Below are 14777 nucleotides of genomic sequence, written 5' to 3' on the forward strand. Positions count from 1 at the left end.
GAAACTTTCCGGCTTTTCCGTAGACAAGGTGAGGTAGGCAGTTAGCCAGGTCCTCGAGCGCTTTGTTTGCCTTTCTGTTGCCACTGCTGTATTCCTGCTGCCTTTTTGCTTTTTCGCCTGGCCATAATTATAAATCAACTAGCTGAGTGCGCCCCACCTGCTGCTGCTGCTTACTCCCGGACTAACTAATCCACTCAGGCCAAAGCCGAGGGCAGCATTAAAAGCTGCCACCCTCAACTCCACCAAACGAACTCCTGCCTCTGGCGACCCACTTGCAACAAGTTGGGCGGGGCATATTGCCATAGTTAGTTGACTCACTTTCACTCGCAGGGCGTCACAGAACTGAAACTGAAACAGAAACAGCAACACACGGTGAAAAAAGAACTAGGAATTTTGCGGAATTTTCAGCATTTGTGTTTAGCATTTGCTTTTATGAACTTTTTGTCATTAAGGTACTGCATTCATTTTATGGCATTTAAAAATAGGTTTAGAGTTGAAGGGTAGATCATTTTAGTTAATTAAAAAAATATCTTATTTTATTCGATAATAAATTTTATCACTAAACTGCAACAGAAACACACGTTAAGGTATTTCGTTACTTACTTATTACATGTTTCTTATCAAAAAGTCGTGTTTCATATGACAATATTGTTTTCTTACTCGAATTCCGTCCCAAATTTAAACTGAAACAGAAACACACGCTGAAAAAGAAATCGGAATTGTTCAACATTTTTTACTTTGGTTTTCTTTATTGTGTTTTAACTTATTTTAACATTTTTACTTAGCAAAAGGTCTCAGTCCATTGGATAGTACATTTTTTCTTACTGCAAGAGATAGTGGGAGAAGTGGAAAGGCGACCCCAGTCAGGGCATTTCCCCTGTGTATGACATCAGCTATAATTTCCATTACGAGTCGAGCGCTGAAAATTGTACACCAGGGAGCTTATTAAGCACGCTCCCCCTTCTCCTTGTAATGTGCAAATGAAATGAAATAAAAATGTCAGAGCGCACAGGGTTCGGAATGCCGGCGAACGCAAAACGCAAAAAAAAATTGTTAAAAGCAGGGGGTGAATAACAGAGAAAGCGAAAAAACGGAGCCACACAACACCATGAAACTTGGCCAGCATTTTCCATAATAATTTCGCTGCTGGCTTGCTTTTCCCCATCTCGCCCAACTTGTTGCCAATCTGCTCTTGAACTACCAATCTTTGCCCCATAATTCCCATAATTCCCCTGTCCTGAGTAATGTTAGCCTAAGGACAATAACTCCGAGTGTGTCATGTGCGGATCGTAAATTTGCCACTGACCCGGCCATTTGCATAAATCACAGGCTATTGCAGTTGGTAGTGAAATTTAAAACTTATAGTCACATCTAAGAAACATAAGTTCAAACAGCTGTTCTGGTAAAAAAATAAGTATGAGAAGAAAAGGGATAGAAATCAATTTTTAAAGAGATTGACTTTCCTTAAAATAATCAAAGCTTGAAAAAAATATTTAAATTATTAAATATAAGACTTTCCAAATCAAAACTCTCGAATCATTTCAAACTACAAATTCAATTTATATATATCCTAACTTTTGTAGTTTGAATTAAGTGTTTAAGAAACAAACAAACTGTTTACCTAAAAAGATACAAGAATTTGTATATGGATTTTATTAAATACATTTAAATTAATTTTTTCGGTGGGACGTTTATTTTAAGATATAAACCTGTATGATTACTAAATCTACATTATTTTTATCAGTGTTTATGAAAAAGGGGGAGTTCCTTAGGGACAGGCACTCACGTCACTTGGCAACTAAATCAAAGCATTTCATACATTACGGGCGTAAAATTACATAAGTTCTCCAATTCCTTTGAGCTGCTTGACGACTCTTCTCTTGTTTCACGCACTTTCATTCCCTTTGTTTTCAATTTCTCTTTAATAATCGTAAAGGGAAGAGCGCGCGGAAGAAGTTGGCAACTGGGAATGGGAAGAAGGACTTTAGGGGGGCCAAGGCAACCGATGGCTCAGATTTCAACGCTTATTTGGCTTCTTATTATTATTTCATGCTCGTGGGCTGCGAGTCCTGAGCCCTGACTCCCGAATTCTGAGTGCTGTTCTCACGCATCACGCGCCCAAAAGTATGCAGGCCATGATATTTGCTTTTTATCGCCTTCGCCACATTTCGCGAGGAAAACTTTGCCACCATTGTTTTTCCAAAAGTTTTGCGTGTTAATATTATTTTACTTTGCCATCTCTTTTTTTTGTGTTTGCCACGTTTCGCTTTTATTTGCCCTTTTTCGGTTTGGTTTTATTTTTTCTGTTACTGCTGCTGCCCTCTGCACCATTCATCAATAATTCACATTGATTTCTTTTTCCTCACTTGCCTCCCTGTTGTGCACACGCCCTAATATTAATGTTATCCCAGTTGGTTTCTCGACTTCGTTTTGCTTTCCCTTCAATTCGCCATGTAAAGAATTGACAGGAGACACTCCATCGAGGGAGTACTGTACTGTGTTAGGGTGGGAGTTATGCATATGTATATCCTGATGTTTTGGATAGGGCTACAGGTGCGTCCAAGGGTATTGCAAATTTATGCCAACTGACTTTCCTGGGGAATATTCCAAATTCGTTGAAATTGCAAGGGAAAAGCCAGCCATTAATTCTTGAGCTACATCAAAGTGGATGCAAAATTTATGGAAAGCGGTATGTTGACTGGTAGTTATAGAGTTCTTTAAAGTTAATCGATATTTACATTCTAAAATTTATATATACTAAAATCATAGGTTTATTAAAATTTTTATATGACATGTATTAAAACCTTGAATTTTGCTATCATGTAGTAGTAGATGTAGTTTTTACTTCTGTTGCACTTTTTATTGAATGCCTGAGTGACTGTTGCTACTGGTGATGATATGGCCACATCGTAGAAGGCAAGACTTGAAATGGAAAAAAAAATAGAGAAGACAAGACCATGAGAATAACGAAACAAGAAACACAACACCCAGTCATGCGTTGTTCCCCCGTTTTAGCTCCTTGTTATTCCACTTTCAGTTCTGCATACTATATGTGTGTGCGGAAATACTGGATACTGATTTGATTGGATTTGATTTAATTTTCCAATTGAAAACACTTTATCATGTTACCCGTAGACGAAGTGTGCGAATGTGCTAGAACAACATGAGCGGAAGCTGAAGCTGCTGCCAGGTTATTACGAATGACAAAAATACTTACGGTTACGGAACGGTTACTTGATATGACGTATAGTCATAGTCGTTTCTGCCACGACATGTTTCATCGCCCTATTTACTCAGAGATTCGCGTAAGCCAAAACTAATCTGATGATGTTTTCCTTTGCTTTATGATTGGCTTGAGGCATTTCCACATTTTCTGTCCATATTCTTTTTAATAAAAAGAACTTTCTTAATAAAAGAATGTTTATATGCTTTTAAGGTGTCTCATATACAGCGACAGGCTTTTCAAAATCCTTAAGAACACTTCTTTTATTCAGTGCCTTAAGTTGAAAATGTCAACTCGCCAATTATTATTTTGGGTTGTTAATTTATGATCAACTTAACAAAGATAATATTTTAAACACAAATATAACACAACGACATTAATTTCTAGATTTCATTTTCGGTTGGTACTTTAAATTCAATTTATGTTATTCAAGTAACTTGAAGTATTTACAATTTTAGGTCTTAGGAAATAATATTTGATCCAGTTCATTTGAAAATGTTCACTACCAAGATTTCGTTTTCTGTTTTACAAGCAACTCGAGGTACTTACACCTTTAAGGCCCCCTCCCCTTTGCCTGATTGCATTTATCCCTTAACCCAATGACGTGATAACTAACCTTGCCATCTTCTCTCCTTGCAGCAACTGTTCCGCTCGCAGAATCCGGGCCTTGCAGCGGTAGCCACAAATGCGGCGGCCGCAGCAGCAGCCGCAGCAGCTGCCACATCGGCAGCGAGTGCTGCCGCGGCGGTGGGTGCTGCCCCCGTGCCCAACGGATCGCTGCAGCAGTCGCAGCAGCAGCAGCAACAGCAGCAGCAGCAGCAACAGATGCAAATGGCGGCGGCGTCGCAACAGTTTCTGGCCGCCCAGCAGGCGCAGAATGCGGCCTATGCCGCCCAGCAGGCCACGCCCTACGTCATCAATCCGGGCCAGGAGGCTGCCCCCTACATGGGCATGATTGCCGCCGCCCAGATGCCGCAGTACTACGGCGTGGCGCCATGGGGCATGTATCCGGGCAATCTGATTCCGCAGCAGGGAACGCAGCCGCGCCGCCCCCTCACCCCCTCGCAGCAGGGTGCCGAAAATCAGCCGTATCAGGTGAGATACATAGCCCATATGGATGATAATGGCCATCCCGCACAGTTTACTGTGTAAGAGGTGGACACAATGGAGCGTACACTGTACACTATGGTGGTCCAAATTCGTATGCAAATTTAACTTCATTAGTGTTTTGAAATCACAATGGAGACTAGTTGTATGTATATAGTAATAAGGGTAATTAAAATTTTTTTTTTTAAATGAAAAATGTGAGTTTTGGAAATAATTTACTTTACCATTACCATTTACTCTCCTAGATTTCTTTGTTCCCTTATTATACTTAAGGAATATCACTCATACGTAATATTACTTTTGTTAAACAAATTATTTTAACTTAGATTACTTCTCGTATGAGTAATTTTAACGAACATTTTGAGAACATTGCGCAACGCCTTTAATAACATTTTTATGTTTTCAAAGGCAGTTATAGCACACCCAATATCAACCACATTAAACTTTAAGAATATGGTTTTTCTTTTTTGGGCCACCCTATTTTGCATAGATGCACACACATAATCCGGTGTACAAGCTATATGATAGGTGTCAATTAATTGTAGTAAAGGCCACAATCTCTTAGCACTGCTAATTAAAGTAGCAAACTGTGTCTATTTGTTGAATTAGGTATAGGAAATTCGTTCGTCAATCAACACATTTAAATAAAAAATTTTAAAATATTAGTTATTTTAGGATAAAAATAAACAAAAATGTTTAACCACCAGCTAGGGTCTGTGAATATACTTCTTAAAATAATTTTAACTTATCTCAGCAAAATGGTTTTTTTCCAAATTAATTTAAACTGCAGTTCTTAAAACAAGCTAATACTTAAACATACCCAAAGCAATAAGCCACTGTACATGTGTAAATTTAGAGAGTGTATCATAATGTATAGCTCCCTTGTAATTGTAATTGTAACTAGAAACTTGAACCTAAAACGTTGTATATTTATGCTCTGTCTCTCTTCTTTTCTCTTTTTTATACTCACATCATCAACAACACGCTTCCATAACCAACAAACAAACAACCAAAAAAAAAACTCTAACCCCTCTGTACAAAAAACGAAATCCGAAACGAACCGTGTAAAATACCGTGATTACCGTACTGTGCTGTGCAGGTCATACCGGCCTTCCTCGATCACACCGGCTCCTTGCTGATGGGAGGACCCCGCACCGGGACGCCCATGCGTCTGGTTAGCCCCGCCCCCGTTCTGGTGCCCCCGGGCGCCACCCGTGCTGGTCCCCCGCCCCCGCAGGGCCCCCAGCTCTACCAGCCGCAGCCGCAAACGGCCCAACAGAATCTCTACTCGCAGCAGAATGGCTCCAGTGTCGGAGGTAAGTGTTTCGCTTCTACAAATTCACAAATCACTCGCAGCAATTTTCTGTATCAAAATACCATAAAATTGTAGGGTATATTTACATTTATACAAGTCGTATACGTAATATCTATCATTCAAACATAAATGTAATGTTTACAGTAGCTATTAACTAAAGCCGTGTTTCGAATTTGGTTAAATTTAATCTTGTCTGCATTTTAAAGTTTACCCTTTATAATAATCTTATCAATCAGTAACTGCAGTTTTCAGAATGACCTTATATTTGGTATACATGGCGTATAAGTAATATTTATTAATCAAATCTGTTCCTTGTTGAAATCTGGTTAGCCAATTGTTTTTGGTTTTAATCAACATTTTTTTAAAACATTGACCAATTAAAATAATCTTATTACAGTCAGTAACTGCAGGTTAGAAAATACTACTGAACAGTTTCGCCCAGTGTTAAGCTACACAAAATGTAATTAATGTAAAGTGTGGCACAACCTCATCTACTTATTCAATGAAATCCACTCCCTGTACAGCGTCAAATTTGTATATATAGCAATAAATCTTTGTTTATCTAACAATTCTCTTTGTGCTCGAAGGATCTCAACTCATAAACAGCAAATTTGCGAGTTGCCTTTGAATGTGTCTGAATAGTAATAATAATAGAACACACACAAGGCGATAAGGGGAGTAGTTATTGCAACTTGTCAGCTACAATACCAGTCAAAGCAATAGTAATACTTATGCAATTTATAATTTCAAATTTTCATTTCGATTATTTTGCGTGTTATGTTGCTCTCAATTTTGAATGGTAGGGCATATTAGGTTGGGGGTACCAAAAGAATGTGGCATTATGTTACTTTTATTTTCGTAAAACTAAACCCCTTTCCCAAAGCAAAACATTTAGAGCGCTCCCCAAGTTACAATTACAGGGCATACATGAATTTGACATTACCTAGTCTTGAATGCATTACGCCATGGAAAGCCATGAAAACCAACTGTTTGTGTCAGTAAATTTTCCTGTTTTTCATACATATCTAATGCACAGAAGAGTCATTGAGGAGAAAACTAACAACAATTGCATACAAGCACGCAAAATGTTATTATTTCCAATGCTCCGGCAACTTCTACTTTCAACTTCAACTATAATGCAACGACAACGACAACAACAACAACTGAAAAACTCCCGACGACTGACTCATGCAATTTTAAACGTAACGCGACGAGTTGGGGGAAAACTTCATGCAGAAGCCGAGAATTAAGGGAAAACGGGTTATAAAAACGTTTTTGCAGTTGAACTGTGAAAAACTTCTATAGTTGTGAAACAAGCTAAGTATATTCGAAAACATGGACTGATAAACAAGAAAAAAACAATTTTTTTTTTGTTTTTTAAAAGCTTAAAGCTGTTTTAAAAAAATATATTCTTAATTTATTTCTTAATGTACATTATTTTAAGGCTTGATTAAATTTGATTTTATATCTATTTCCTTAAATTAAATTTGGTTTTTAAATTTGTAAACCTTTAAAACGCATAAACTGTTAATTTGCAAACGATTTTGCCAAACAAAGTTGGTGTGTGTCCAAAAATAACAATTCATAAGAGAATAGCTAACAATTCTAGAAGATTTATAGAATTTCAAATTACAATTAATAACAGCAGTCAGGCCATGAAAGTTTACACTTTCTTGTGGGGATAAAAGCGCAGGCCATCTTAAATTGTTTGAAGGGCAATTAGACACTCTTTTTACAATTTACACAATTTTTTTATAAATGTTTTACACCACAAACTTAAATCGCAGCTTGTGGAATATTAAAGTTTCTTAAACACCGTACCACATACACGAGAACAACAGACATTGGACGCGGACAGCTCCATTAACTCCATTAACAATCAGGCGAAATCAATTATTACGCTTTCCACCTACCGGTTTTATTTCCCGACCGCATGCAAAAACGCTCCTTCCATTTACGGAACGAATTTTTCGGAATATGGGAGTCGACGAATCTGTCTGACGGTTGGTAGCTGGGAGCTGGGCATTATTATGTCGTTAATTCATTTTGCCTCATATGGCAGTTTAATGAAGTTTCCAGTTTTTTCTTCTTCCGCACTGTTGTTCCACATGACGTATGAGTGATTACGTATTTTAATTTTTTGCCGCCGCCTTTATAACTGAAGTTGTTTTTTACGTTGCAAACTTGAAGCTACATCGGCTTTAAGGGCTTCGATCCGCAAAAGTCCTCGAGTTAAGTAATCCATTTTGAATTCTAGTGAAAACCCAATCGAATCGAATCCGTTCTTGAGACCGCAAGTCAAGTCCTGACATGCTTTGCCTGAAGCACCGTGATGATGCCAGGTGATTAGGCTAAGGGTCTCTCGAGGAGTGTGCCACATTCACAGATCGACCTGAACATGTCATTCCACCAATTTGGATTAGGTGCACTGGGAAAAAGACCATCTAAACGCAACTATCTATGTGGAACTAATTCAAGCTGATTTAAATGTAAATATCAATTATATTATATGATAAATCACTTGTAACTTTGAAACCACATCAACCGACTTAAACTACTGTTATAATCAGTTCAAGAACTGTATAAATTGGAATCTACAATTCCTATAAACATTTAAATTTGCTTTTTATTTTTTTTCATCAAGAATAACCAAGCTGATCTGATTTCTGTAGACATTTTAAGTTTATTTCGTTTAATTATTTTATTCATTAGGAATTATAATGTCAATTAAAATTCGACGGCACTTTTGCCCCAAAGTTATTACTTAAATCTGATTTCATTTTATGATCTCATTTATTAAAAGTTTTATAAATTCTTAAAAACACAACTTGACATTTTTGCGTCAAGTGTAACCATTTCTCTTGCAATTCGCATCTCAATTACAATTAGCACATGACGCCCGCAGTTCGTCCTCCGTTGGCACAAATCCCCACTAACAACTGCAGCCTGCATCATCAGCAGCAGCCCACTCATTATGTTGTGCAATCGATGCCGTATGGTGTACTACAGTGAATACCCTCGTTACCGGTACCCTCTTTCTGGCTGACTATCTGTCTAGCTGTCTAACTGCCGCCTGAGTGTGTGCAATGTCAAAAAGGCTTTTTAATGGAGATTATATTGTTTTAAGTGGCTGACTGAAGGGAGAACAGCAGCAGCAGCAGAAGCAGCAGCAGCGGGGGCTTTCTGCGTCAGAGACAAGCTGCAATTACAAACGTTAATGCGCCTTGGCTTGGCTCGAAGAAGATGGGTGGATGTGGATGGAAATCTGCTTGACTTTGCAACCGCCAAACCCATTTTGGCCATTGCCATTGCCTTGAAAACAATGAGGGTAGCACACAGCACAGCAGCAGGAGCAAAAACAATAGCGGCAGGAACATCCTCATTTGCCTGCCAAATTATTATGTACACCTTTTGCATGTTGGCAACATGTGATTGCATCATCACACAGGGGTGCTGTGCGCTGGGTGAAAAGTGAAAGCCACCCCCCTCCCCATCGAATCCACCACCCACCCAAACCACTCTGCTTACAATGCAGCACATTGTTTTCCAGCAAGCCAGCTGATTTTCTGCTCCTTTCTGCTGCAGCCTTTTGTGCAAATGAATTCGTTTATTTTGTAAAATGTCAATTGCTATGCTGGCTTACACAGAACAGAACATGCTGGTTAAGGAGGGGATAGGGGGAAGGTTGAAAAGGAAGGGCAGGATCACATGCAGCACACACGGCTGACACTTGCTGTGGTGTCGGGAGGTGTTGCTGGTTGTGTGTGCACTTTACGCTTAATGAAAGTCTCAATGATGTGTACCACACGGCGTATGCGTGACGCAACTCAAATGAAGTCGGGCGAAAAAACAGTATCCAGTGGAAATTTACAATGACTCTTTTTTAAATTACACGTTAAACGCGTAATTAACCTTTAAAGGATGTAGTAAACAACAACTTCAAATATAAAAAACATATTTCTTTCACTAAAATCGTAATAATAACTGCGTATATGTGACGCCGCCAAAACGAAACTAAGGTTAAAAAAGTAGAAATTTGCAATAATTTATTTATAATAATAACTCTTTAGTTACGCAAAAAATTTCAATTCACCCTCGTTTATAACCTGCTCTAATTATTATAACTATTTTAAGAGGTGGCATTTTCAAAGTAAATTCCTTCAAATTGAAATATATAATACAACTTGCTTAAATTAAAATCGTAATGATGATTGATATTTGCAATATAATCAACTTTGCAGTCTATTCGATGTGAAATTAAAATTTACTTTTATCTGTCTGCAATAGTTGCCTGAATTTAATTGCCACCTACAAACAAAAGTTGTGCCAGTTAATGGAAAATCCCAAATGCAATGCTTAGTTTAATGACAGCCAGCGGGAAATTGTAAAAAGTTTGTAATTCTTGCATTTAAATTGCAACTAATTTGGCGTCTCTCGACGACGAAGAAATGGAAAGGGGGTAAAGATAAAATTTCCAATACAGACGGCGGGAAAACACAAACAATTTGCATCCTGGAAAGTGTTTTGGAGAGGGGGGGGAGAGAGTTTTCGACGACTGTCTGCACTTGGCGTATGTTTTCTGTCTGCTTGTTTAATTTCTGGGCCTGCGTTTGGTTGGGCTTTTGGTTTCGGTAAGGTGCTCCGTGCGTAGTTGCACAATTTAAAAGGGAATTATTCATGCAATTTGTGTGGGGCGGAATGCCAACGGAAGGTGGTGTTTCGGAGGGCCCATTTTCCACCCTCTCTTCTAATTCAGAGGCTGCCCCACGACCGTCTGTCTCAGCTCAACTCAATTCAACTCAGAGTAAGAGCAGCCCTCCATTGGGGAGACACTTTGCCAAATGAAACTGCAGCCATGTAGCTCACTGAGAACAAAAACCAATGCAAAAGTAACGTTTAAGTAAGCCAGCAAAATAATGGATTTTAAACAAAGCTGTGTTAAATACAAATCTTAAAAGAAAAATGCTAATAAGAAAAATAACCAATGTAAACAGATGTCTTGCTTGTAAAAAATAACTCTTTTTAATATAAATGTAAAACAATTTTGAGATACAGAAAAAAATGAAGGACAATACTTCTTGTTTCCATAGAAAAGCTACAAATGGAGAATTAAGTAAAGAATTGAAACCATTTTGTTCTGTGTATGAGTATCTATGGCTGTCTGTGGATAGACGAGCGTGGGCTATGGGTGGCATTAAAAGACGCCAAGTTTATTGCAGGCGACATTCTGTGGTTTATGCACACGTTCCGCAAATAGAAAGAGAGCCCCAGAGTGGTGAAAAAGAGAGGGCACTACAAGAGAGGGAAAGGGACGTCCTTAGCTTAATGTAATGATTTTATGAATTATAAATGCACACACGTGCACATTATGCACGCGTCTCGCTCACTCCTATTCCCGTTCTCAGTGCTCCTTCCGCACAATGAGAAAAAAAAAGTGAAAACGCATTAAAACTGCGAGTCATTTAAATGTCGAGCGAAAGAAGAAAGGTCGGTGGGTGGGATGGTTTTGGTTGGCATGATGGGTGTTAAAACTATTCTCGGCTCGGGCAACTTTGTAAGCGCTGTTAAGTAGGCTATGAAAAAAACGGTTTAAGGGGGCATTATATGAAATGTAATTAGTGCTAAAGAGCCGCTTCAAAGTAACGGAAACCAGTCGCACTTTAATTGCTCGGAATTGCTAAGAGTCTCAAACTCACATCATCCCTAAAGCTTAAAAAGATTACATAACAGAATTAAATGATTATATATATTTATTTCTTTCATTTTGTATAGTCTGCTGAACATTTTAAAATAATTAAATAATGTGATGTATATGTTAAACGTTCTTTTAATGAAAAATATGAAAATAGTGATCTATATATATGACAAAAGTAATAACCAGACTCTTATAAAGTTATTATTTTTGTAAACTAATGAAAACTTTAGTAAAGATCCCTTTTTATTAAAAAAATATAATCGTCTATATATGTTACAAAAACAATAACCATCCTTATAAATGAACAGAGTCTCTAGAGAGACATTTTCTCTGCATTACTTTAACTATCGATTTGTTGAATACACCTGCTTACACTGCCCCACTTTAGTTTTGAGAAACAAACACTTACATTGTATATTATTTACCAACACCATTCCGCAACTTTCAACAAATTGCTTAATAACTTGGTCAACAAATGGTGCACAATGTGTTGACATTTACAGCACTCCCTTGGAAAGCGCTCCTCGAGTTGGTTACAAGGCTTTCAAGCACCCAAAACCACCCACCCACTAACCTTAAGGCAGCTGGGAATTTTGCAACCTTTCGCGCAGCTGTTGTTGCATTAGTAGTTAAATAACTTAATGTGTCCTGGCCACGTTTACGGCGTGTTTTCCACCGACCCTTGATTATAAATTTGAGCTATTAATTTGCAGTGCAGCAGAGAATCTGAAAGATTGGGGTTGAGAAGGAATTTCTTATGGCCGAGAAGAAGGCTTGCAGCCGGAACTTTTACTTTTCGCCGAATCGCACATTTGCGGATCATTGTGCTCGCTAGCTGGAAACACGAATACGAGATGCCTCCAAATCTCTCAACGTCTTGCTTTCCATACTCTCCCTACTTTTGCCGCTTAGATGGCAAATCAAATGCCAGTGACAGATTACAACATCAATCAAGTTGGCAGAGGCACCGGCCCCGTCCTCTTCCACCCAACTACCATACATCCACTTATTGTTTCCGCCCACTTGTATCCTTTTACATATCCTTTGGAGATTGCAAGCAGACAGCCTCATGTGCTCGCACCATTAATGCTGTACATTATGGCTTAGAGAGATGGATGCTGTAGAAAGGGGAGAGGATACACTCGCATGGCTATCCCCTTCTATATTGCAAATGCCAAATGGCCAAATGACTAAAACTAAGCCAACAGCTGCGCCTTGAAGCGGGCAATTAAGTTTTACAGGAGCATCAAAGTCGCGTCCTCTCCTTTCGCTTCTCTCGATTCATTACAAAGCGGCCAGGATAATGGTACAGTTGCGTCAGAGTTCTATATCTGGTCCACCAGCTCTGAAGGCTGTAAACTGAATTGAAAGTGCGGCCAGGTTAAACGAGTTTTCGATTTTCCATTTGACGATTGATGGTCACTGCTGGTGGTATTTATGTGATGCAACTTTGTCTTAGAAAATTACTAGAAATTGTAAGAGTAACTAAGTTTTTTAAAAGAATTGCTTTGCAGAAATGTAACAACTTTTCTCACAAAAATCCAATTACAAAAAAGTGGTATAAAAATGTCGAAAAACCAGCAATTCTAAGCTCATAAATTGTTTCACAGTTGTCCGATTTTGAAAAGGCATACCTCTAAAAGTTATTGCTTTAGATATTTAAAAATCTGCATTTAAATTTATGTTTGTAAATAAGAATAGATTTTTTTTAAATTTGTATGATCCATTTTTTCAAAAAATGGGTTTTTGCAGTAAAGTTACCTAAAACCATTACTTTTAAGGCTATATCTTTTCATACAGGTATCCGATTTTAAAAAGCAGTACGTCTAAAAGTTTGTGCTTTAAATTAAATTTAAATCTTATAGTACAGGATTTTTCCATTTGGCGATTTAGTAGGAAATTTAAGTAATATTTATTTATTTTGCTCATTTTTTGCAGGCCTCGCCTTGAACACAAGCTCGTTGACGGGTCGCCGCGACTCCTTTGACCGCAGCACCTCGGCCTTCAGTCCCTCGGCGATGGACTACACCAGCAGCGCTGTGTCGGCCAATGTGGCCAATGCTGTGAACAGCTCGGTGGCCCAGGCGGCGGCAGCAGCAGCAGCCGCAGCAGCAGCCGCCGCAGCGCGTGGCAAGTGGCCGGGAGCGAGTGGGGCGTACGGAGCGCTCGGAGGAGCGGGCAATGCCTCGGCTAGTCCGCTGGGTGCTCCTCTAACGCCGCCGCCGTCGGCGCAGTCCTGTCTGCTGGGCGGGAGTCGGGCACCTGGTGCCGAATCTCGCCAGCGGCAGCAGCAGCAACAACAGCAACAGCAGCAACTGGCCGCCGCCGTTGGTCTGCCGGCAACTGCAGCGGCTGCTCAGGCCGCAGTGGCAGCGGCGGCCAACAACATGTTCGGTTCGAATAGCTCGCTCTTCTCGAATCACCTGGCCATTCCGGGCACAGCGGCCGTGGCAGCGGCGGCAGCAGCAGCAGCGGCAGCCAACTCGCGACAGGTGGCCGCCACAGCAGCGGCTGCAGCGGCGGCAGTGGCAGCGGCAGCCGGCGGAGTGGGCGGGGCCCCACAGCCGGGCAGATCTCGCCTACTCGAGGATTTCCGCAATCAGCGGTATCCCAACCTTCAGCTACGCGATCTCGTCAATCACATTGTGGAGTTCTCACAGGATCAGCACGGCTCGCGCTTCATCCAACAGAAACTGGAGCGAGCCACGGCCGCCGAGAAGCAAATGGTATTCAGTGAGATTCTGGCCGCAGCTTACAGCCTGATGACCGATGTCTTCGGCAACTATGTCATCCAGAAGTTCTTCGAGTTTGGCACTCCCGAGCAGAAGAACACGCTGGGCATGCAGGTCAAGGGTCATGTGCTGCAGCTGGCACTGCAAATGTATGGCTGTCGGGTGATTCAGAAGGCCCTGGAGAGCATTTCGCCGGAGCAGCAACAGGAGATTGTCCACGAGCTGGACGGACATGTGCTCAAGTGCGTCAAGGATCAGAATGGCAACCATGTGGTGCAGAAGTGCATTGAATGCGTGGATCCCGTCGCACTGCAGTTCATCATCAATGCGTTCAAGGGGCAGGTCTACTCGTTGAGCACCCATCCGTACGGTTGCCGGGTGATCCAGCGGATCCTCGAGCACTGCACCGCCGAGCAGACCACGCCCATTTTGGACGAACTGCACGAGCACACCGAACAGCTGATTCAGGACCAATACGGCAACTATGTTATACAGCATGTGCTAGGTAAGTGATCCCTACCTTATAGGCTGTTTAGTCAGTTCCGCACCATTGACAGGCTATGAAAATGAATGTAAAATGGAGAAGCGTTGAAATAATTTCATAAATAAGTATTATTTTAAGGAAATTTCCATAGCGAATAATTGATTTTAAGATCAAGTTTAAAAAAAATACTACACTTATCGGATAGCCCCAGCTTCTTCAAC

At 40.2% G+C, this 14777-nt stretch overlaps 1 protein-coding gene across 13 annotated transcripts in view; it reads left to right on the top strand.

The window, feature by feature from the left end:
* LOC128266442 (maternal protein pumilio) overlaps positions 1 to 14777 on the top strand; it is a 185935-nt gene that overhangs the window by 168857 nt on the left and 2301 nt on the right. For all 13 annotated transcript variants that reach the window (XM_053002962.1, XM_053002963.1, XM_053002964.1 and 10 more), the window contains 3 exons: positions 3863 to 4318; positions 5430 to 5646; positions 13279 to 14577. In XM_053002962.1, coding sequence (XP_052858922.1) covers positions 3863 to 4318; positions 5430 to 5646; positions 13279 to 14577 — 1972 coding nt within the window. The remainder of the gene's footprint in view (positions 1 to 3862; positions 4319 to 5429; positions 5647 to 13278; positions 14578 to 14777) is intronic.

This window comes from Drosophila gunungcola, chromosome 3R (genome assembly GCF_025200985.1).
Source record: "Drosophila gunungcola strain Sukarami chromosome 3R, Dgunungcola_SK_2, whole genome shotgun sequence".
Lineage (NCBI taxonomy): Eukaryota > Metazoa > Arthropoda > Insecta > Diptera > Drosophilidae > Drosophila > Drosophila gunungcola.